Source organism: Dermacentor andersoni, chromosome 10 (assembly GCF_023375885.2).
Source record: "Dermacentor andersoni chromosome 10, qqDerAnde1_hic_scaffold, whole genome shotgun sequence".
In the NCBI taxonomy this organism is placed as follows: domain Eukaryota; kingdom Metazoa; phylum Arthropoda; class Arachnida; order Ixodida; family Ixodidae; genus Dermacentor; species Dermacentor andersoni.
In genome coordinates, this window is record NC_092823.1 from 54,183,849 (window position 1) to 54,205,521 (window position 21,673).

At 48.5% G+C, this 21,673-nt stretch overlaps 1 protein-coding gene across 1 annotated transcript; it reads left to right on the top strand.

Moving 5' to 3' along the window:
- Nucleotides 1–817: 817 nt before the first annotated feature.
- Nucleotides 818–16,830, top strand: LOC126543432 (uncharacterized). Its single transcript, XM_050190551.3, has 7 exons — nt 818–1,212; nt 2,847–2,984; nt 4,337–4,544; nt 5,029–5,243; nt 9,175–9,316; nt 14,240–14,398; nt 15,766–16,830. Exons 1-7 carry the CDS (start codon nt 818–820, stop codon nt 16,138–16,140), a joined length of 1,632 nt encoding a protein of 543 aa, XP_050046508.3. The 3' UTR covers nt 16,141–16,830.
- The last annotated feature ends 4,843 nt before the right edge of the window (nt 16,831–21,673 follow it).

Here is a 21,673-nt window from a genome sequence, read left to right on the forward strand (position 1 = left end):
CGACAGCGAAGCAAGGGCGCTTTTTTTTTAACGCTAGACGCCTCTCAAGTGAAATTCCTGAAGTTATTAACATGAAAGTGTTTTACGACGGGGTCCACCATCAACTTCCTGTAGCGGATGTTTTGTTTATATTAGCCACGTGCTTGCAATAAAGCCTCAGTAGATAGATGGCGCTTGTGGCCATCTCTTCCTTTTAGTCTTTGTACCGTTGCTTTGACAGATCATGAACGTGTTCCAATACGCCCAGTTCTCTCTACTTGTGAAGAACTTGAATAAGCACACATATGTATGTGCTATAAGAATGTCACATTCAGTCATTATGCACGCATTGTTTTATACCTGGTCTATCTTAAGTTCTGTTTATCGGTGACAGAGAACGAAGAACAACGCGCATAAAGCTGCTGGTAAGCTTAACGCTCTTCTGACCAAATTTGGCTCCATTTCTCTTTATTGTACATACAACTGCAACACACGAGTACATAACGGAAGGCGCTACCATGTCTGATGTAATACTCGACGTGTTCTGTCAGTTAAAGTACTGTCATACTCAAAGGTATAAATGTTCCTTCCCTGCAGCCTCTGCAGCGAGTAGCAGGTGACCTAGTTGTTCTCAAGGAGAAACGCCGCATCACTGCCTGGGCAATAAATCATTGCTTGATTACCTCAAAGGACTCGCTACAGAACGCACAAGACAGTATTAGGCCTCCGTAGCTTTCTCTCATTGTAGGCTGGAACAGCTCGGAGTAAAGTTGATTAGTACTGACGTATTTCTCGTCACTGCCTCATAATTCGTGGCTGAAAGAAACATTCCTTTTTAATGTCGCCATCGTTTTTTGGGGATGTTTGGAGTTCATTCGTGAGTAAGAGGAGTATATCCATTCTGACGGGTCTCCAGGAGGAAGTGCTCGGTGCGAGCGTCGAGCCAAGCGTGAAGTGCGTCACACCCGGCTGCAAGTGGCTCGAGAAGCAGACGTCCGAAGGCGTGCAATGGAGACCCGAAGCTTGCGCAGACTTCTACGGACACGTGTGCAACGGTCGCGGGTCTCTCTACCGCCGTGCCTCCGAGGACCTGATGGTGGCCGTGGTGAAACACGCCCTCAAGAATGCCACGAGGCACCAGGAAGGCGAGGACTCCGAGGCGTCCGAGCACGTCCGCATGCTCCGGCACTGCGTCAAGGGCGACCGCGGCGCCTCTGACTTCGCTTTCGCTTGGTGAGTACGCCTTATCAACGAAATTAGGGGCAAATGTTGGCGTTCTAGTGAGTATTTAGCTGAAGTACATGGCTGCCACGCAATAAGACGCGCAATACCCGCAATAAGACTTGTTGTTGGCCGGTTTGGTTCATAATGCTAGGAAAAAAAATGGGCTGGGCGGAATTCAAGACAAGGACGTAGTAAGGGACACGGACAAGCGCAAACCTTCAACTAAGTTTTTCTTCGTCGCTCGTCGGTATGTCTAGTCACCATGCGCGAAACATGTAATCACATTGTCACTGCCACAGACTATAGAGCAAGCCGCGCAAGAACCCTTCTCACTATCTATTAAAGAGGTAGATGTGTCAGTTCCACCAGCCTTCCCCCTAAGAGATATGTAGAAAGCTTCCATCAGCTCCCGGGCAGTGGCACCTTGGCTTTTACGCAAGATCTTTATTTTTCTGAAATATGTTATAAAGTTAGTTGAAAGTTAGCGCTTGTCCGTGTCCCTTACTCTACCGACAAGAAGCAAGTGCAGCACAATCAAGGCGCAACGACGTCCGGACGCTCATGGAGCACACACATGGACAGGGCTCTGTTCGTGTACATGCGCCTTCTGATGTCCTTGGGTCTGCGCGCTTACCTGTTGTCTTTAGGTGCCCGGAACAACCTTGCAGGGCTTGTTTTTGAGGTATTTGTGCACCACACCCGCCGTGGTTGCTCAGTGGCTACAGTGTTGGGCTGCTGAGCACGAGGTCGCGGGATCGAATCCCGGCCACGGCGGTCGCATTTCGATGAGGGCGAAATGCGAAAACACCCATGTACTTAGATTTAGGTGCACGTTGAAGAACCCCAGGTGGTCGAAATTTCCGGAGTCCTCCACTACGGCGTGCCTCATAATCAGAAAGTGGTTTTGGCACGTAAAACCTCATAATGTTTTGTGCACCACTGCACGATGCACGAGCGGTACGATTCGTGAAACGGGTGAAACATCGCGGAGTACAAGCACACGGCTACCGAGGACCACGAAACTGACGAAACTACTCACGCCGGTCAACGCACAGCAGCGCACACTTCCCGATAACAGCAGATAACGAAACATGAAACGTCATGCAGCGGGCTAAGCTGGCGCCGGGCCGGCGGAGCCGCATGGCCCACGCGTGGAGACAGTCGAAGGTGAGGGAGTTACGAGGTTGGGCGAGGGGAGAGGAGTTGCGGGGAAGGGCTCGGCCACCTGGATCGGCGCGCATGCGCACGACGATCTAGGCGGCCATACAAGGGAAACGGATTTTCGGGTTCGCCCTCTTCATAGATGGCGCCAATTACCTCTGCCACCGAAACCGGGGGGTTTCCCCCCGCTGTTGAAACTCTGAACCGGACTAGCAAGTTAGCCGAAGTGCAGGAAAGAAGGTTAAAGCGCTCCAGTGCTAAAATTTACATGTGCAGCTGTCGTGTGGTGGTTTTTTACCCGTCACATTCACGTTAGTCTAATAAGCTTTCTTTGTGCGTGTGCGTGTGTGTACGTATGCACGCGTGTGTTCGTGTGCGCGTGCGTGTTTATGCCGAATGATTCGATTGGCTGGTTTGATGAACGCGAACAGTGTTGAGCTTGAACAACTCTCGACTTTCCTTTCTTTATTTTTTTACCGCAGCGATTTCAGCAAACTTGGTGGCACCTCCTCCCGCCCTTGCCCCACGGATTATCCACACGTTCCTCGCGCACTGTCCGAGCTGGTCTTCAAGCACGACACTGACGTCACTGTCGAAGAGTTCGTGTCTCGCGTGGAAACGTGAGCACTCTTGAAGCGCATGATTCCGGAGTGGATGAATTCACAAATGTATTACGGACGCTGTAAAATTACATATACAAAGCCGAACTTTATACTACAAATTTAAGCATGCCTAATCATTTGTTTGCTTCTTTCTTCGTTTCTTACGTGCCGAAAGGGAAATAGTATTTATATGACGCCTCATGGGCTTACGTACTGCTATGTGCCCCAGGTAGCATTAGCCAGGCTGTTAAAAGCTGTCAGAGGTCTGACAACCGAGTACCGTAGGTCTTATAATCCTATTTTGCATCATGTATTTTCCCTTATAAGGTTTGCTACCTACCTACCTTCAGCAGCTTGGCTAATGTTACCTGGCACACTATATATAGTCGACGTTTAGTTAATTTAATAAATTGAAGCAAAAGCTAAATAAAGTTGGCTGCACGCGGTCTTAGGTCCAAAGGCGAGGCACTTTTTTTCTCTTTTGATTATTATGTTGAAGATATTACGTCTAAATCTAGGAAACAATTGGACAGTTGGACTGCGCATTTTGCGAAATCATGGCTTTTTTTCATGTACTCTGGCGTACTTCCACCGGTAGTCAAAAAAAAAAAAAATGGCACGGACCCATCGCCACAACGTCGCTCTTCCGTGAAAGGTTGAATAAACCTGAAAGGCGTAGTTAGCGCCATGACACACAGCACTGGTGTGAGGTTATTGAATGCAAAGATTAGGCTTCAGGAACATTTTAGTTTTATAATTGATATCAAACAGGAAAGCCGACATGCAGCATATGCTCATGTCGTTACTGTTGTTGTTGTTGTTGTTGTTGTTGATTAATATTATTATTATTATTATTATTATTATTATTATTATTGTGATGATGATGATCATGATGATGATGATGATTGGTAGAGCACCGTGATAGTTATAATGGGAGATGTATGTTCGGATGCCTCTGGTGCAGTGTCGTATTTTTTTTTTCTATCTCTTTTTGTCTCTGAACTCACTGCCACTCACCGACCGCGATTGTCAACACGAAACCAAATAATACTTACAAAAAATCATAAACACTGATCGAACAAGTGATATCGCTAGAGTCAACGAATAGACAGGGTGACTCGTTTTCGTTAGGAAAGCAACTTCTCCAAGTTGCTGCAGTTTCGTTACTTGAGGCCTCCGTCTTTATCCGAACTTCTGTCTTTTTCAATTCCTATACTGAAGATCACATGAATGTTTGTATCCTTTTATTGACTTCAGTGATCGTCAAGATATCTGGAATCAGCCCGTGCGAGACTTCTTTGGTTGCGTCCTCGATATTTTCTTTCGCTCATTCGAAGTGCATGTGACAGTGCTTCTTTTCTTTCTTTCAGAACCATTCGAGAACTCGAACTTCCCATAACACTTGAACACAAAACGCCTAAAGGCATAGAAGAAAGCCGTATAGAAGATATCTGTAGGTGGCTAGCTGATTCAGCGCGCTGCCATCTCAGCGGGAAATTCCATGTTACCGGTGACGTCGTGACCCACTATCAGACGCTGTGGAATGAACTCTACTTTGCACCTCTCTTTGAAACGAATGTAAGAATTGTACCTTCTTTGTTTATTGGCATGCTTGTGGCTAATTAGCTCCGTAATCCCAAAATACGGTTACACGTAGAGAAAAGATATAACAACTTCTCTAAGTTGATTTCTGACAGCAGCTTCTCACCTGCGTCAAGTTATCTTTTCGTCCTCTTTCATTTCTAAACCGTTGCCTTATTGTTTCTGCATTTCGATTCAACATAACTATTATTCCCTTACTGATATGTCTGGCTTGATTGTCTGTTTTCTTCATATCATTGTGACTAATAAAACGTTTAGCCTCTCGGATCGAACCATTTGTTGAGTACAAATCCACGCCGCAGTGGCGGCATGAGTGACGGCTCTTTGGATAATCTCAGAAAGTGTCGAAGGCTACAATTTTGCAGACTGCATGCACCGGAACCTATTTGGGAGCCGGAAACACGTCATACCCGCTCTGTTTCCGACACCTCTTATTCTTCTCCCTCGTTTGTACATGTAGGAAGAAAGTGTGCTGTGGGAGTTGCATGGCGGTGGAAAGAGTGCCCGCAAACGGGCCTGCACCCTCATTCACGAGGGGCTCTTCAGGGTGCAAAGTATCAACCTGGCCACGGCCGTGCTGGACAAGAGGATGGGCGACGTCCAAGATACGGCAATGCGGGTTTTGGATACCGTGCAGCACATGCTGAGTCAGCGAGTGCCATACTGGCTCTCCAGGTATTGCCGATGGCATCTCTTTTGTCTTGTTTGTTGTATAGCCATCGCTACCATGCTTCGAGCAAGCAATAAATGCCGTCATGGCAAACATTTGTGCTTAAATCTATGCGCAAAATTGCAAAACCAAAACACTGAAGAACACACAAACCCAGGACACTAAGCACATGGCATCAAATTAAGTTAGTTTTTGGATGCACTAGTCAATAAATTACGGTTTTGTTAGGATAGGGGAGAACTTGTTGCCAAGGGCTGAGAAATAACAGAGGGCGTTGTGCGAATGCTTTTCATAGTGTGTTGATCGGCACGGTTCACGCTAGTAATGAGTTCATTTCTCTTTTCTTTTTTTTTAAATTATGAGTATTTATTTATACGTTTAGGTAATGGAAGTGACTGACGGGCAATAGAATGTATTGTATTACCTGAGGCATAAGGCAAACGGGGCAATTGGGGTGATAGAAGAGACGAAGACAGTCTTTGTCTTCTCTGTCATCCTGCGTTCCCCGTTTGAGCTATAGCTCAAGTAAGTTTCTCTAGCTACCTTTTCTTTACGTACCTAAGTGATGAGACGTCAATGCCGAAGTCGTGAAGGATGTCGAGAAATGATCTATAACAACGTTTAAAGCAGCCTGTCTGCACCCTGCACTGTTCAGAGGGCGCTACGACGTATTCATTTTTCACCCCAGCGTCGCCAACACCGGCCACGAGAGAAGTGATGAAAATGATACGTCATTCCAAACGATAGCCGTCACTTTTCGTCGCTCGCCTGAGGGTTACGCCCTGCGCTTCGGCGAGATCAAGCTCACGATTGTTCACGCTTCTGATATCGATCGCAGACATGTGAGGTCACATGCACAGCATGCGGACTTCGACGTTTTCACAACTCTGACACTCTTGTCACGGCGGATGTATGTAGCGTCTCTCCGGTTTTGCTTCCACCGCTCGTTAGTCTGTGTGTTCTGGACTCATGTGTACTCTGAAAAGCTTGAGGGCAAGGTGCCTGTAGGTCTTGTACTGTACGTTTCTTTTTTCTGTCTTCTCCAAATTTTTGAAATTCCACGTGACAACCACGTCGCGCGCCCGGGAATGTAACGCTCTCAGACGTATACCTCGCCGAATACAGGCCTAGCTTATCGCACTGGGGGCGAGCGGCCGCCTCTTTCCATAAGCGTCAGCAGATTTCGGCGTTCGTTTTCGATCCTTGAGAAAAGCGACGCCCTGGTCTTGTACATTAACTATGCCAGTAAGGTGCACCGCACACTAGATCACAGGATTTATGTTTGGGACAGCTGCTATCGCTGTCGCGCAGACGTGTTGTCACGTGAGTCCCCCCTCGTGCAAAAATGGCCTCGCCTGGAAGTTCTGCACCGAGCGATTCACTTGCTGCCGAAATCAGTTATGGTCGCGCATAGTATACTCCTAAGAGAATTGGGCACCTAGAAACAGTCGGCAAAACTTTAGCCTTTATGAACGCCCTAGGGTACATGCGCACGACCATCCGCTGTACAGTGAAACCCAAATATAACGTACCCAGATAAAGTAACTATTGTCCATATCGAACGCACAAAACTTGTTGACCTAAACTCATGTAAAATAGCTCCCTCATAACGAACCAGAAATCGAATGTATCGAACTCGGGCTGTTCTTTTTCAGCCCCATAAAGCCTCCAGGATGCCGCAAACATAGCGTTCAGGGGAGTTATTAGAGCGCAGCTCTTAGGCGCCCCTTCCTGCGGCAAGCGTCGGCGTAACCGAGCGAACGAGCACAGCGAACGATGAAAGCGAACGCGGAGCGCAGAGGGGGATGAAAGACGCGAGGAGGAAGGCGGACAGGAGAGTGCAACGGAACTACGAGGCGGAAAGCGGAGGAGGGTATGGCGAAAGCGTGAGAAGAAAAGAGTAGGGCGACGACGATGCCTGCGAGATGGCGCCAGAGTAGCGCGCGTCGTCTGTGAAGTATGCCGGTGGCGGCTTCTTTGAATCGAGTCCACGCGTCACCCATGCGCTGGCTCTCGCGATCTCCAGATTAGCGAGGCAGTCGTGCCGCACTTGGTTCCATTTCCAACGTTCCGCACGAGACAGATTGTATGCGGCACTCAATATATCGCGAAATGAAAACACGCATAGGAACTACGCTCAAATTTCACATTAGGGAGTATCGTAATCGTCGGTCAGTTGTTTTTTCCTCTTATCTGTGTAGTTACAACAGCATCGAGAGCACCACTGCAGAATTACACCAAGGCAAGACGATAAGCAAAACTTGGTGGCTACTACGCGTACTTTCGTTTTTAGTGAAGATGGGTTCGTTCCATGATTATTCTCTACACTAGAGAAAGCAATCCGTACATAACGGAACACATCATAAAAATTTGTTTAAGTTCGTTACAGGTGAGTTAGCTGACATATCGAACTATTTCGAGCTCACGAACTTGGTCGCTGAAAAGGTGTTCGACCGTATTCGCTTTCCACTGTTAGCGTGGGACTCACGAATGCCTATTAGGCGCCATTCTTACGACCACCTCGCGGCCTGCCGTGAGTTCCTTTCTTCAGCAAATTTGCCTTTTATTTTGCGCTCCTTCGCGGCCTCTCGAGCAAACGTATTCCGGTTCACCAAGCTCACTTTGCTCCCGCCTGCAACTAGGTTCTTCCAAAGCACAAAAGGCAGAATCTCCATACGAAATGCAACCATGGCCTAGCCGTGACATAGTTACAGCGATATCACGCACGCGCGACTGCTCCATTCGCTACTGGCTTCTGCGTTTTCTGCAAAGATTTAAGACTCACACATTTCTTTCATGACGTACAGAAGGACACAACGAACGCCCCGAAAGAACTGTAAGGTATAACGCTAGGAAAGAACCGATGTAGACATGGGTTTTCCATGTAACGTTGCAACTGTATCACTACGTCTCTTTTGGTATGCAAAAGTGTATTCGCAAGTGCAAAATTCTTCTTGCTCAGCTTATTTTCATCGACTGTTAAGGCGCTTAATAATGAAAGCTTGAAATTTATGCGGCCATTAGGGATACCTCGAACCTACATCTACAGTCGGTTCTTATAAGTATAGACATTTCGTATATGACATTATTAAGGCGTAAGCCTTTGGTGGCTCATGGGTGTCCGGTAGCAGTCCGTGGTGGACGCAGGAAAGCGCTGATCACCGGCGAGGAAAGCAAGGAGACGAGGTGCCAAGCCAGTAGCGCTGTGCCACTGGGCGCGTGGGAGAGCGCGCACATGCGCGTGGGGTCCGCGCACATCGGCGACAAACCTCGCAGCCCTATTAAAACCCCTTAAACTTCGTAAAGTAGCGACATTGTCCTCCTCCTCCGCCTTCACTCCTCCTCGTTTCTCCTCTCTTTCACGCTCTCTCCTCGACCGTGGTGCCCCCTACACTGCTCGAGCGTAGCAACGGCGCCAACATGCGCTCCTCGCCACTCCGTAGACGCTTCTTGAGCAAAAATGGCGCTGAGAGCAAGGCGTTAGGGCCACGTGATGCGATTAGGCCAATAGCGACGCGGCTTTGGCCTCGACCAGAGCGCGCGAGGAGGAGGCGGCATTCTTCGAAGCGTATCGCTACTTTACTAAGGATCCCATGCTCGCGGCCACGACGGCGTCCGTTCGCAGAACAGTTCAGACAACAGCAACAGAGGCAGTCTGCGACAGGCGAAAGCCTATCGCAGTTTAGCTCAGCAAAGCGTCCATTGATTTTTACTATGGAATACTACAATCCATATGATTATATCATGACACTGAATTTCGCAAGCCACAACTAAAGACGTGGCTCTCCCCCTCCCCCTCCCCCCCCCTCCCTTAATGTTTCGAGCCATTTAAGCGTCATTCGCATTTAAGAAGTACGAAAATCCTCATGCTGTTGCAGATGCTACAAACTGTCGCTTGCAAACGCGAACCAACAATGCTGCGTTCTGTACACCCAGACACGAAGAAGACGAGCTTCTCCGCTACCAGGAGAAGCGGAGACCGGCATACCTGGCCGAGCTGAAGGCAGTGGACGTGGAGCTGGCAGGACTATCCGAGCCTTCAGCTCCTGACCTTGGAACGTCAGTCTTCTCCTGGAAGGTGCGACGTCTTCGTATACACGCAATGCTTAGAGAACATTTGACTTCTCATTCTCAGACACTTTGAATGTTCTAACAACACGTAGTCCTCCGCAAACTACATTTTTGAACTACTCTGTGACTGTGTGGACCTGCAGAACTACTGTCCCGTACCACTCATAAGCCTGCACTGTGCATGCACCATGGAGTTGAAAGATGTGGTCGTCAATTCAAAGCATTTCTATTTCTTACAGAAAAAAATTATTTTCGCTATACAAAGTGTGAATTTGGGCCTCATGTGTCGAAACGTAGCCAACGCAGTTTTTTCTTTCGTCAAAATAAAATGTGCAGTAGCGTCCAGTAACCTCCAGCACGTTTCACGTACTCGAAAACTTTCCAAGATTACAAGGCGACATCGCCGACATACGAAAAACTTATTTAATAATTACCAGTAATTGGACGGGTCTTTTGTTCTGACAATATTCCGCATGTCGGAATTGTCGCGCCGCCTTGCGTCCTCTTTGACAAGGACACAGTATTTCAGCTGATATTTAACGCGACTGATATCGTCCGCAGTGTGGGCCGGCCTTCAAGGGCTCCTCGTCAGGAACCACCGGCAATCCCTATACATGCTGGAATCTGTTAAATGTAGTCTAGGGAGTGTTGTACCCCAACAAGTTTTCAAACTAGTTCGTGATTAGACGAGATAGGAGCGACAGAAAGGGGCCCTGGACCACATTCATTTGAATCCTCAATGTCGTCTTGGCATCTCCGAATATGGCACCTCCAAAGAATGTATTACTGGAATAGTTTTTGAAGAATACTTAGTACGAGCGTAAATACTTTAAGCACGATATTTACTTTTCTCATTTACCTTCAACGTCCTCCGTTCCGAAGCATGGGAGGAGCGCCGGCTGCGGTAGAGTGGCGGTACCTCGCCTACGGCGTTAGTGCTAGATAATAAGGTCCCTGAGGGACCTTTACTAGATAATGTATCGTCGCGACACCCTGCGGCGACTTCGGTATCTACCGTTCTCAGTAGGTGCATATAGGTGTGGCTAGGCTCATGTGTAAGTTCACAGCAGGGCTGGAGCGCGCGCTCGCGTGCGCCAGCCTAGGCATTCTACGTGGCACCGAGCGGCTTTAGCCTGCACAGACAGTACAGGCAAATACAGACGTACTTTCTAGCGCGAAGCAGGTCTGGCCAGGAGTGGCCGGGTGTAAGCGCCCACTGGTGCGCGTCCCTTCTGGATGGTAACACCATGCAACGCGAGGCGCGGCAGGCAAAGCGTACGTGCGGTCTGGGCTTAAGTTGCGCGTACTTCGAGGCTAGTTGAGTGTGTCAGACTAATCGAAATTAGCGAGCGCCGACGGCTGCGACACCCCGATAAGCTGTGTGGCCGAAGTTTCATTCCTGCGTGTGCTGGCGAGGCCAAACGTGAGCAGACGATAGTCGTCTCACGCTACTTTATTGGTTTCGGCTATTGGCCGATAACAGCCGCGCTTGGGAATCTGCTATATGACCAAATATGACAGCCGCCATCAGCACCAAAAAGGGCATGGCAAGGCTTCTGTTGAACAGGGCGTTTGAGAGAAAGATGACTTCGCACTGCTCTTGTGAGGCCCACAAACCGCGCACGAGCGCAAAATTTGGCGAGGTGTTCACAGCAGCGTATGCTATCCGGGCGATGTGTTTTTTTCACCAAGCTCGAGGAGTGGTTTAGGACCACTGTAAATGCTGCGTTGCCAAGCTGCTTTAAGAGGCGAGCTTCGATCACTACCAATAGCCACCAGCACATTCTCCTATTGCCTCGACTACACACGCTGACAACGTTCTTTGGCATTGAAAGGAAAGCTACGGGGGTGCACTTTCTACACGTGTGTTATCGCGGCCACTATTTCGGCAGCGTTCGACAGCTTGTTTGGGTTTCTCGAAACAGGCACTGAATCAGCTCATAGCTTCCACTACTGCTGCCACTTCTAGAAAAAATTTCCTAGGTCTGGCAATCTGAAGTCTTGTTTAGGGATATAGGAAAATTTGTCCAAGTCTAGAGACGTTTCGCGTCTAGACGACGAAACAGTGGAGCGGCTGACATGCCGGCATGCTTTGCTATCAGCCACTGCAGATCACGTTGGCATTAGCATGCGAACCATGAATTTCGAACGTACAGCAGCACATTGAACGTAAATGACATGGTGGCCCCTTTAACGGCGCGCGGCTATGCTTTATTAGGCCGCTCGTACCTCTAACTGTGCTTTCGATATCTGTGCACTCAGAAGGAAATGTTTACCTGTAAACAAAGTAACAAACGTATGCTTCAACACCAAACCGAGCAGCGCGGCCGAATCTGGGCCTAAGCGCACACATACACCGAGTAGCAAGCACTGCAAGGCGGTTGCAGCTCTAATACAGCCGACTATATGAGCCCGTATACCGGGAACCATCTATAGGTAGATTAACCTTGGACAGCGCCACATTTGCAGTGAAGCAAATGATGTGTAAGCGTGCAAGTGTGGTGCTGCTGCATGGGCATACGAAAGGCAAAAGAAAATATTATTCACCTCTTTTACATTGGTGTAGTCAAATGGCACACTGTTTTGACATTGTTACATTATGTAAGGGAGGTCCGGGGCTCGACTGCTTTGCTGTTCAAGTAAAGTCGCAGGCAATCGTCGCACTTTCTTCCATGTGAAAAACGACTTTAGACAACAACAATACACATACGTGCTGACGTCTTGTTCTGTTGGTATTACTTAAGCAGACAGCCTTCTCGTTAGCATCAAAACTTGCACTGCGACATCGGTTAAGCTTGAGTGCAGCGAGTTTCTTAAGCGAACATTTTAAAACGAGTTTAGAAATACATTTGAACCACAAAATATGTAGTCTTTTTTTTCATAATAAAAACAAAAGATTATATTTGCAGAAGTCATATTGACAAAATGATTAACAACCACTTTTGCTAAGAAATCTATGGAAATCTAGAGAAATTTTTCGTGAAAGTTAGGGAAAAACTGGCTTCGGAGGTCAGAAGCAACGGCTTCCACGTGGGAAAGCTTCGCAGTTATCCAAGCGCTGAACAGAAAAGAAGGAAAATAAGTTACACTCAACGCTCAGTCATCTATTTTGTCTTGTTTTGCTGTCGTAAATTAAGGCGCTCGTTTCTTCTCCTCCCCGGTATATACCAACGTGGTCAGAGAATGTAATCTCATTTCGGAACGCTTCGTCCCCGTAGTCTTCTCTTTGTCGCCCCAGAAAGTGGCTGTCGAATATGGCACCCTCAAGAGACCATTGCTTCCCTACCTTTCTCTAATACCAGAACCGCCGGACCACGCCAGGATGCACATGACGAGCCTTTCTTCTCTTTCACATGACGAGTCTCCTTTCCTCTTTTTCTTTCCTCCTCTTTTCTCTTACCTTTCATTTTATCTTCCTTCGCTGCTGCGTGGCGCACTTCCCGTAGCGCTTCTGCACGTTCTACATCCGACAATTCACCGAAGTTATCGGGGTATAATTGGCGGCATCCCCGGCACGTCGCGAGTCGCAGAGGCGTTTATGCGTGTCACCTCGAGTCTGCAGCAGGAAGTTAAAGCTGTCTGGAGAGTGGAAATGCGCAGGACTTTCGTCTTTCGTTTGCAGTTTCAGCTGTTTTCTCGCCATGCTGCAGTGCTTTGAAATTTTGCAGACACGACCATTAGTGCGCGATCTATGCACCACGCCTTTCTGTCTGCAATGTCCAAGCCTGGTTAGCAACCCCCTTAAAAAAATTATGGCAGAAACCATCTCAGGACGACTGTCGATCTTAATACGACCAGCATTGAGGCGACGTAGCGACACGCCGTGACGCCGCGGCCGAAACACGACGAAACGCGCCAAAGTGTGCTCTTTTGACTTTCGCGCCGAGCCCCCACGATAACAGCCTTCAATGTGGACGAATTATTACCTACGGTGCAGCAACAAAATTTTTGAATGGCAGTTTCGCCAGAAGGCCGAAGCACTCACAACGCAAGCAAGATTTAACATTGAGTTCCGGCTCCTCAGAAGGCACGTGGCTTCGTCGTTTTTTGCAGGCAAACGAACTGCACCTGGCTGGCGCCTCGGAGGACCTTCTAATAAGCTTTTCAAACAGAGCACCCGCAGCACTCGCTTGAACTTCTCGCCCTCATTCTCACCCTCTCGCGCACAGCAAATCACGTGATTTCCAACTTGCCGCGCACGGACCGCACATGCTCCGTCGATAAAGAGACAAGCAGAGCTGCGGTGATGGCATGAACACGCCTGCCGTGTCCGTATAATTGACATTACAGTAAAAAACAATTCACTCGCAAGAGATTTCCCAAACTCGTCTACCCGAATATTTCTCGTTTCCCAAAGAGCGCACATTTACTCCGATTCATCTTTAGCAACCAACGCTGCGGGAGCTACACAAGTAGTGCGGCCACATATGTGTTACTCCGCGTCGTCCGAAGCACAGTCCTCATTGGTCTGCAACGTTGTTTTCTTTTGAATATAACCACTTCATTTATTACAATTGCTAACTGTAGACACAAGTTTGCGTCGAAATACACATTCCTTGTGCTTATTTGTGCATCTGGCAGGCCACGAACTATGCTTTGGTCGCGAGCGTACGCGAAGTTCTGGGGCCGTTGGACGCAGAAACATGTTACCCCGCTCGTTTAGTGGTAAATAGATTTAGACCTCCAAGGCCTTTTATGCAATAAATACGTCACATTTTGCGACGTATGGCTACGAGACGTAACTTTTCATTGATTTTCATGGCGCTTACCTGATTAAGTTCTTTCATGTGTCGGCACACTGCTTTTTGATCGCGGATGCGAACAATGAAACAAGTCTATTTAGCTTTCGTAGTCGCCAGCTATGTATGAAACGGAGTGTAGTCATTTCTTTCTGCGTGTCTAACCAGTCACTTTTCTGATGGTGCAATAGGTCAGGTATGACCATGATCGAAACGTGCTGACCGTGCCTCACGGTCTCATGGCGACCATGGTGGAGAGTGACGTGGAAGAGCCTGTGCTGGTGGTCCCTGTTTCGGCGCCCATTATGCGTCTCCTGCTGCCACAGCCGGAGGGACCGTACTCCTGGAAGGTGAGCTCCGTTGCCTGCTGCTTGCACACAGATTCATCTGTCATTTAACATCTGAAGAATCAATCTGAAGAAAACAAAGTCTTCTTCAGATTGATTTAGGGTTCGTGGAAATCGGCTATCTGGCCACTTTCGTTTCGCCAAGTTAGATGACTGGATCCATTCTAGTGCCCTTAGGACACCGAAAAAGGCGTCCAAATAAGGCTTGGAATAAAACAGATACACTACTTCAGCGTAGAGCTATGTCCGGATCATTAATACTGCGGCGTATTTAGCGCAAAAAGACCGAAAGTAAACCCAGGTTGCTCTTTCAAACTGCGCTTGCCTAAAACCGGAACCGGAGTGTAGCTTTACTGAGCAAAAAATGTGGGCCGATGCCGTATATAGCGAAGTCTAACGATGTGGGCGGATCTCCAATGTAGCTCACTTTAAACCGCATGGTACGCTAATGCGTCCAATACGATTTCGTCTTCTTTCGATGTCGACTGCTGTTGACTCGCTTTTCTTGCATGTATGACATATTTTTTTCTGGTCATCATCACCAGAAGCAGCCGTAGAAGCTACAACAGCCTATGTTAAGTTGATTCCAGGACGATGGACACTCCTCCCAGCCATATCCGATTACCCCTCCCTTGCGCGTTCTTACACCATCTTCTGCCTTAAAGTTTAATTTCATCGCACCACGCAACGGTGCTTCCCTTCTCTGTTCACCCGCTGCGTAACTTTATTACAGCATCGGTTATCTTCCTTATGTATTACATGACCTGTCCAGCTTTATTTATACCTCCTAATATTAACTAGAATCAGATTTATATACAGCTCTCTTCCTGTATGTTAACATTGCGCCCGTCATTTCACATTCTGTCGCTCATTTCTCGGCCTTGAGCTCCCTCTCAAGTTTCTGTGTTGTCCTCCAAGTTTCCACCACGTAGGTCAGCACTGGAAGAATGCAATGGTCTGCTGGGTTTTCTTTTTTTTCTTTCTTTGGTAATGGCAAGCTTCCGGTAATCACTTGAGACTACCTGCCGCACGCGCCAAAACCATTTTTATTTGCATAGAAGTTTGTTTCCATCATCCGGATTCCTTCTTTGACTATGCTTAGCTTAGCTAAACGCGCTCTCTCACACGTTCTAATGACTGACTACCGATAACGAATTATTGTTTTCTTGGCAAGCTATCAAATATTGCCTTTGCTTTCAGTATGATAATAACTTTTATGCATCTACGTTAATCAGCCTCATTCGCACTAAAGCTCTCTCTTGCGCCTTGGGTCATTTTAACCAAGCGAGCCATACAAGTAGTGTATTTTTGTGAGTTACAGCGACAGATATTGATTTCCGGGCATTTTTTCCTGCAACCGCGACTCGCAGGACGCTCACGACCAGCACCTTGCCTACGTTACGGAGTGTTTCCGGTCGGTGCACAACGCCACCTTGGACGTCGACGGCAACGCGACTCTCCTCAAGGAGCTCATCTACGAGTCCGCGCTTCTCGGCCCGCTGTTCGACGTCTACCGCAAGACCATCTTCGAGAACTTCGACGGGGAGGTCTACATGCACGATCGCTACGACAACTGGCAGCTCTTCTACGTCATCTGGACCATGACGCACTGCGGTGACCCGCGGAGCGCCGACTTGGTGAACGCGGTGCTGAGGAACTCCGTGCGTTTCACGCGGAGTTTCGACTGCGGACTCAAGGACGCCATGTATCAGAGAAGGAAGTGCAACTTCTGGGTTTACTGGTGACCAATAAGACACGGTGCCGCTTGTTATGTGTACTGTGTCCCTTTAATGTGAGCCCTTTCTTAGACGTTTTATCCAGTCTCGCTTCCCGTTTACTTTGTGTAGTCTTAAAGTTTTGTTTCATAATATAAAAACAATGTCCCGGTGCATGACCCTGCAAACTTGAATTGGCTGTGCAATATTATCAGCTAACTTTACTGTTTAAAGTAAATGTGCTGTTATTATTGATCTTATAATATATGCTATTGATTGCCTTAGTATAACTCAGGCTCTTAACTATGCCTACCGGATTTAATCGGACCTAGGCCGGCATTGATTCTACGCCGTCCTCCACGATTCGGAAGGTCAGAAAATAAAAACACAAGCTGCTATCGAATGGAATCTGACCATAATGAATTGCTAACGACAGCGGCCACAGAAAGCAAAAACACGTTTCACCAATGTCCAATACCAGCACCCACGCACTTGCCCCAGCTCGCTGCAGGCAACACTGTACCGACACCACTCGTCGATGCCATTACGTGAGCCTCTCCGTCCACTGCGCAGGGGCGCTGGGTGGCTGAACGACGCGTGGAGGTAAGGTAACGTGAAACGGCAGCACGAGGTAAATAAAGCAAGTCGCCAGCACCCGAAGTGGTGGCAACGTAGGTATTAAAGTCGAAGCGAGATTGCGTCTCGGCGCGAAACACGAGGTCAAATGCTTCGCCTGGTTTTCTCCCAAAAAAAGTCGCACTTTCGCCGAGGCAGCGATTGCGATAGCAAATTAGTGGACAGCTAGCTATACGAAGTAAGTGTAGTATCTTGATGGGCCGTATAGACCAGTAATTATAGACACACTAAATTAACAAGCATGGTGTCACGCGCGCACAAGCAAACATGGACATATCTCACTCGACCGCGGAAACTCGTTGTGAAAATGCTGGAGAGGAAGCGCGGGAGCAGCAGCGATGTTGTTAAAAACTTAATTCAAACATAGGTGTTCGGGGCACGCAGGCCCCTGGGCCCCCGCACGACCATACTGCACTCAAGTGTTTATGTTCCGTAGGTCCATAACACTGGCAGCCCGGCTGGTCGCGATGGTCTGCGTTGCCGGGTCCTCAGAGCGGAGCACGGTCTCCCAGTCCTCCCACGATGTCAGGTGCTCCACTCCAAGCCCCGCGGGGGAGGGTCCGTCGGGCAAAGCGAGAGTATGTGGATGGCGGATGCGAACGGTTCGGGACAGAGGGCGAAGGCGGAGGTGGGGAAAGAGGGATGGTAATGGGATAGGGTGACAGGGGAGGAGAGTCTGTGTGTCTGGAGTCGCCTCCAAAGTGTCGCATGTCTGTTGTCTAGGGATGGGTGCGGTGGGGGGTAGATCTGACGTGCGGCTCTACAAGCCTGCGTCAGATTGCTGAAAGAGTGCATGCGCTCCTTCGTGAATCCCGGATGGGAGGCCACCTGACCTCGGTTAATAGAAGCTCGGGCTAAAAGGTTGGCAGCCTTGTTTCCAGGATTCCCGGAGTGCGCAGGCACCCATATCAGCTCCACATGGCGGGGTGGAGGTGCAACGGGCGAGTCCAGTATGCAAAAAGCAAAAACATGGACTCGGCCTCGTGCAAAATTTAGTATAGCTGTTTTTGAATCTGTTATTATGTACCGGGCTTTCGTATGGGTGATGGCAATGGCAATTGCAGCTTCCTCTGCAGCTTCTGTGGAAGTGTGGGGTGGGGAGGGGTAATGTGATGAATGGGGAGAGGGAGGAGTCCATCACGGCGGCAACCGATTGCTCTCCCATGCATGCGGCGTCCACCCATACGGCGTCCGGTTCGGGGCCGTAATAGCGATGGAGCGCCTTAGCTCGAGCTCGGCGGCGCTCCTCGTGGTGTTGTTTGTGCATGTTCCTTGGGAGCGGCTTAATAAGCAGCTCCCGGTGGATGTGGCGTGGGGTGGCGAGTAGTGTAGGGTCGTTGGCCGGTATCCGGATCCCGAGGGAGTGCAGGATGTGCCGCCCAGTGGATGTATGTGTCAGGCGAATGCATTGCGCCTGTCCGTGGGCTTCTACAAGTTCCCCGATAGTGTTGTGGAGGCCCAGACCGAGTAGTCGGTCTGTGGGTGTGTTAATGGGTAGTTTTAGTGCTACTTTGTATGCCTTGCGTATTAAGGCATCTAGGGCATTAGTATCGTGTCGGGATGAGTGTAAATATGGGGTTGTGTAAAGCACACGGCTGACGACGAAGGCATGGCAGACGATATAGGTCGCGCTCCTTCATGCCTCTGTGGTGCCTCTGGCGAATGAGGTGTGAAATCGCACCTGCAATCTGCTTGAGTTTCTTCAGGGTGGTGGTGTTTTTACCATCACTCTGGATATGGAGTCGCAGTATGCGGAGGGTTTCAACCTCCGGCACTGGGCGTCCGTCCCACTAGATCGTGATGGGGGAGCATGGGGAGCAGCGATTACGAGCTCTGAAGCGTAGTAGTTCGGATTTTTCTGGGGAGCAAGAAAGACCGATACCGGCAGCATAATTTTGGGTAAAGGTGGCTGCAGACAGGAGAGTGTCCTCTATGCCGCCGTCACTGCCGTGGGTAGTCCACAGCGTGATGTCGTCGGCATAGAGGGTGTGTTTGAGATGGGGTATAATTGCCAATTGTCGGGCCAGGGGGATTACGGTGACATTAAATAGAAAGGGGGACAGAACGGACCCTTGCGAGGTGCCAGCACTACGTAAAGTCAAAGAGAGGGAGGTGAGTGGACCAAAGTATCTCTACCGTGCGGTCGGTCAGGAATGCTTGAATGTAGGTGTACGTACAGTCGCGGACAGAATAAAATGGACCACGGGATCTCCGAAAACGTTCAATTCCCGAGCAGCCTGTAGTAGTAAGCAGTAAAACTGCCCACGACAACGTTGTTAGCATATTCTAGTCGAGGTCCAAAATGCAAATACCAGATTGCGTTGTGAGGTTGCGGAGAGATTCAGCTTTTTCTTAGATTTCATGGTCCATAAGAGGGCACGGCACACGCCTGAGGGACAGCATGGCTGAAAAGCTACTGCTCGTTTTGCAGGTCATGTCGTGGTTTTCGGGTACAGCGATCACTTGGAATGGATTGCCATCCTGCCTGCCGTATCGTCTCGACAACGACATGCTATCGGATGCGACAACATGCAAGCCGCGTGGCCCGTCATTCCTACTTGGCCGCATGGGGGACATGACGGATTTCCGATTCGTCGACAAGCTTCTTTCGAGAATTACGTCATCGGCGGAACTTCTACAAAGGCAGCACCTCGACACCCACGGCCTCAGAGGGCACGGCACACGCCTGAGGGACAGCATGGCTGAAAAGCTACTACTCGTTTTGCAGGTCATGTCGTGGTTTTCGGGTACAGCGATCACTTGGAATGGATTGCCATCCTGCCTGCCGTATCGTCTCGACAACGACATGCTATCGGATGCGACAACATGCAAGCCGCGTGGCCCGTCATTCCTACTTGGCCGCATGGGGGACATGACGGATTTCCGATTCGTCGACAAGCTTCTTTCGAGAATTACGTCATCGGCGGAACTTCTACAAAGGCAGCACCTCGACACCCACGGCCTCAGAGGGCACGGCACACGCCTGAGGGACAGCATGGCTGAAAAGCTACTGCTCGTTTTGCAGGTTGGTTCATGGCCTGATTCTATTTCCTATCGCAGTGACGATAGATTTCTCGTAGTTCTGCCGTGCCCTCGCAGATGTCGCGCCATTTTGGTTGACTGCTGGTCAGTGATGCTGTTGTTGTTGACATCGGGAGATATTGAGGAAAATCCAGGGCCCCCGACGGAAGAGTATTTGAAGGCCATTCTAGACAACCAGGCAGAAACCGACCGGAAGCTTAATTCAATTCAAGAACAAATTGGTGTTCTCTCAGCAAGGACAGAAAAGCTGTCAGATTACCTTGTGGTAATCCAGGAGATGACCGCAACAATAGATAAGCTCGAGGATACTGTCAGGCAACAGGCCAAAAAATTAGTTGAGTTTGAAAATCGTGGGCGGCGTAACAACCTTTTAGTGTTTGGTGTCCCGGAAAAGGCGAACGAAACAGAGTCAGATCTCAGGGCAGCTGTTGCAGATAACATTTTTAAAAAAGAACTAGGTGTCCAAGTCACCACAATAGAAAGAATTCACCGTATTGGAAGGAAGAAGCCAGAAAAGCATAGACCTATCATAATGAAATTCTATGACAGCAGGGAAAAGGACAGCATTCTAAAGAATTGCAAGAAACTTAAGGGAAAATCTGTTCACGTCAGCAATGATTATGCAAAAGAAACTGCAGACGTTAGAAAGAAACTATGGGAATCTGCCATTTTAGAAAGGGACAATAAGCAAAAGGTGTCTCTGGCTCATGATAAGCTTAAGATTGATGACCGTCTATATGCCTGGGATCACAGTCGCAACGAGCGTATTCTTTTCCAAGAACGCCGTGATAAGGGCCGCCATAGCAATCGCAAAGTGTCGGGGGAAGCTTGCGATGACAAGGAGAGCATGCCTTCCTGCAGTTCAAATACAGCATAGCTCAGAATCGTTTCGTTCAATGCCCGCAGTATTCTTAACAAGGTTACCGAATTAGAATGTCTGTTGCTATCTGAGCGACCGCACGTCGTTTGCATTACGGAAACATGGCTCAACAGTGCTATTTCTTGTGACTGCATTATCCCACCTGGCTACACAATGTTCAGGTGGGATCGGGACTCTCGTGGTGGTGGTGTGGCCATTATTGTTAAATCATCGCTGACAGCCTGTACGGTTATGTGTGACATGTCGGAATCGGTGTGGTGTAAAATCATGTTTTCTGGAATGTCGTACCTCATAGGAGTCGTTTATAGGCCGCCAACTACTTCACCTGATTTTCTAGATATGTTAAATACGTTTCTTTGCTCACATGTAAACAGGAACACCAGGCTAATAATGACTGGTGATTTTAACTTGCCACATATCGATTGGGAACTTATTTCGCCTGGAAATACAGAAATTTCTAGTACCGAAAAATTATTGGATATCACATTTTTTCATAACTTACGGCAAATAGTGAAGGAAAACACACGTATAACGTCCCAATCGCAGTCATTGCTTGACTTGGTGTTCCTTTCCCATAAAGTAGGCGATTATGAAATGGCAGTCACCGATGGTATATCCGATCACAAAATCATTTTGCTGAATGTGCTTTCTTGTACACCACCACCTACAAAACCTACTGTACGTGTTGAAATCAAAGACTATGCTAAGGCCGATGATACGTCTATTCTAGATTATTTAGAAAAGTGTTTTAACGAATTTGAAAATGTCTCCGAGGTCGAAACAGTTGAAGATTTGTGGCAGCGCTTTCAGGCTATTATTAAAGTCTGCATAGATCAGTTTGTTCCGACCCGACTCAAGAAAACGAAGCGGAGTAACCCATGGATAACTAGGGATATTCTTCACGCGAAACGGAAATTAAAAAGGCTGCGCAAAGGCAAAGCAGATCCTAGGGAAATACACGCAGTACGTCAGAGAATAAAGACTTTGTTACTCAGTTCGAAGCAA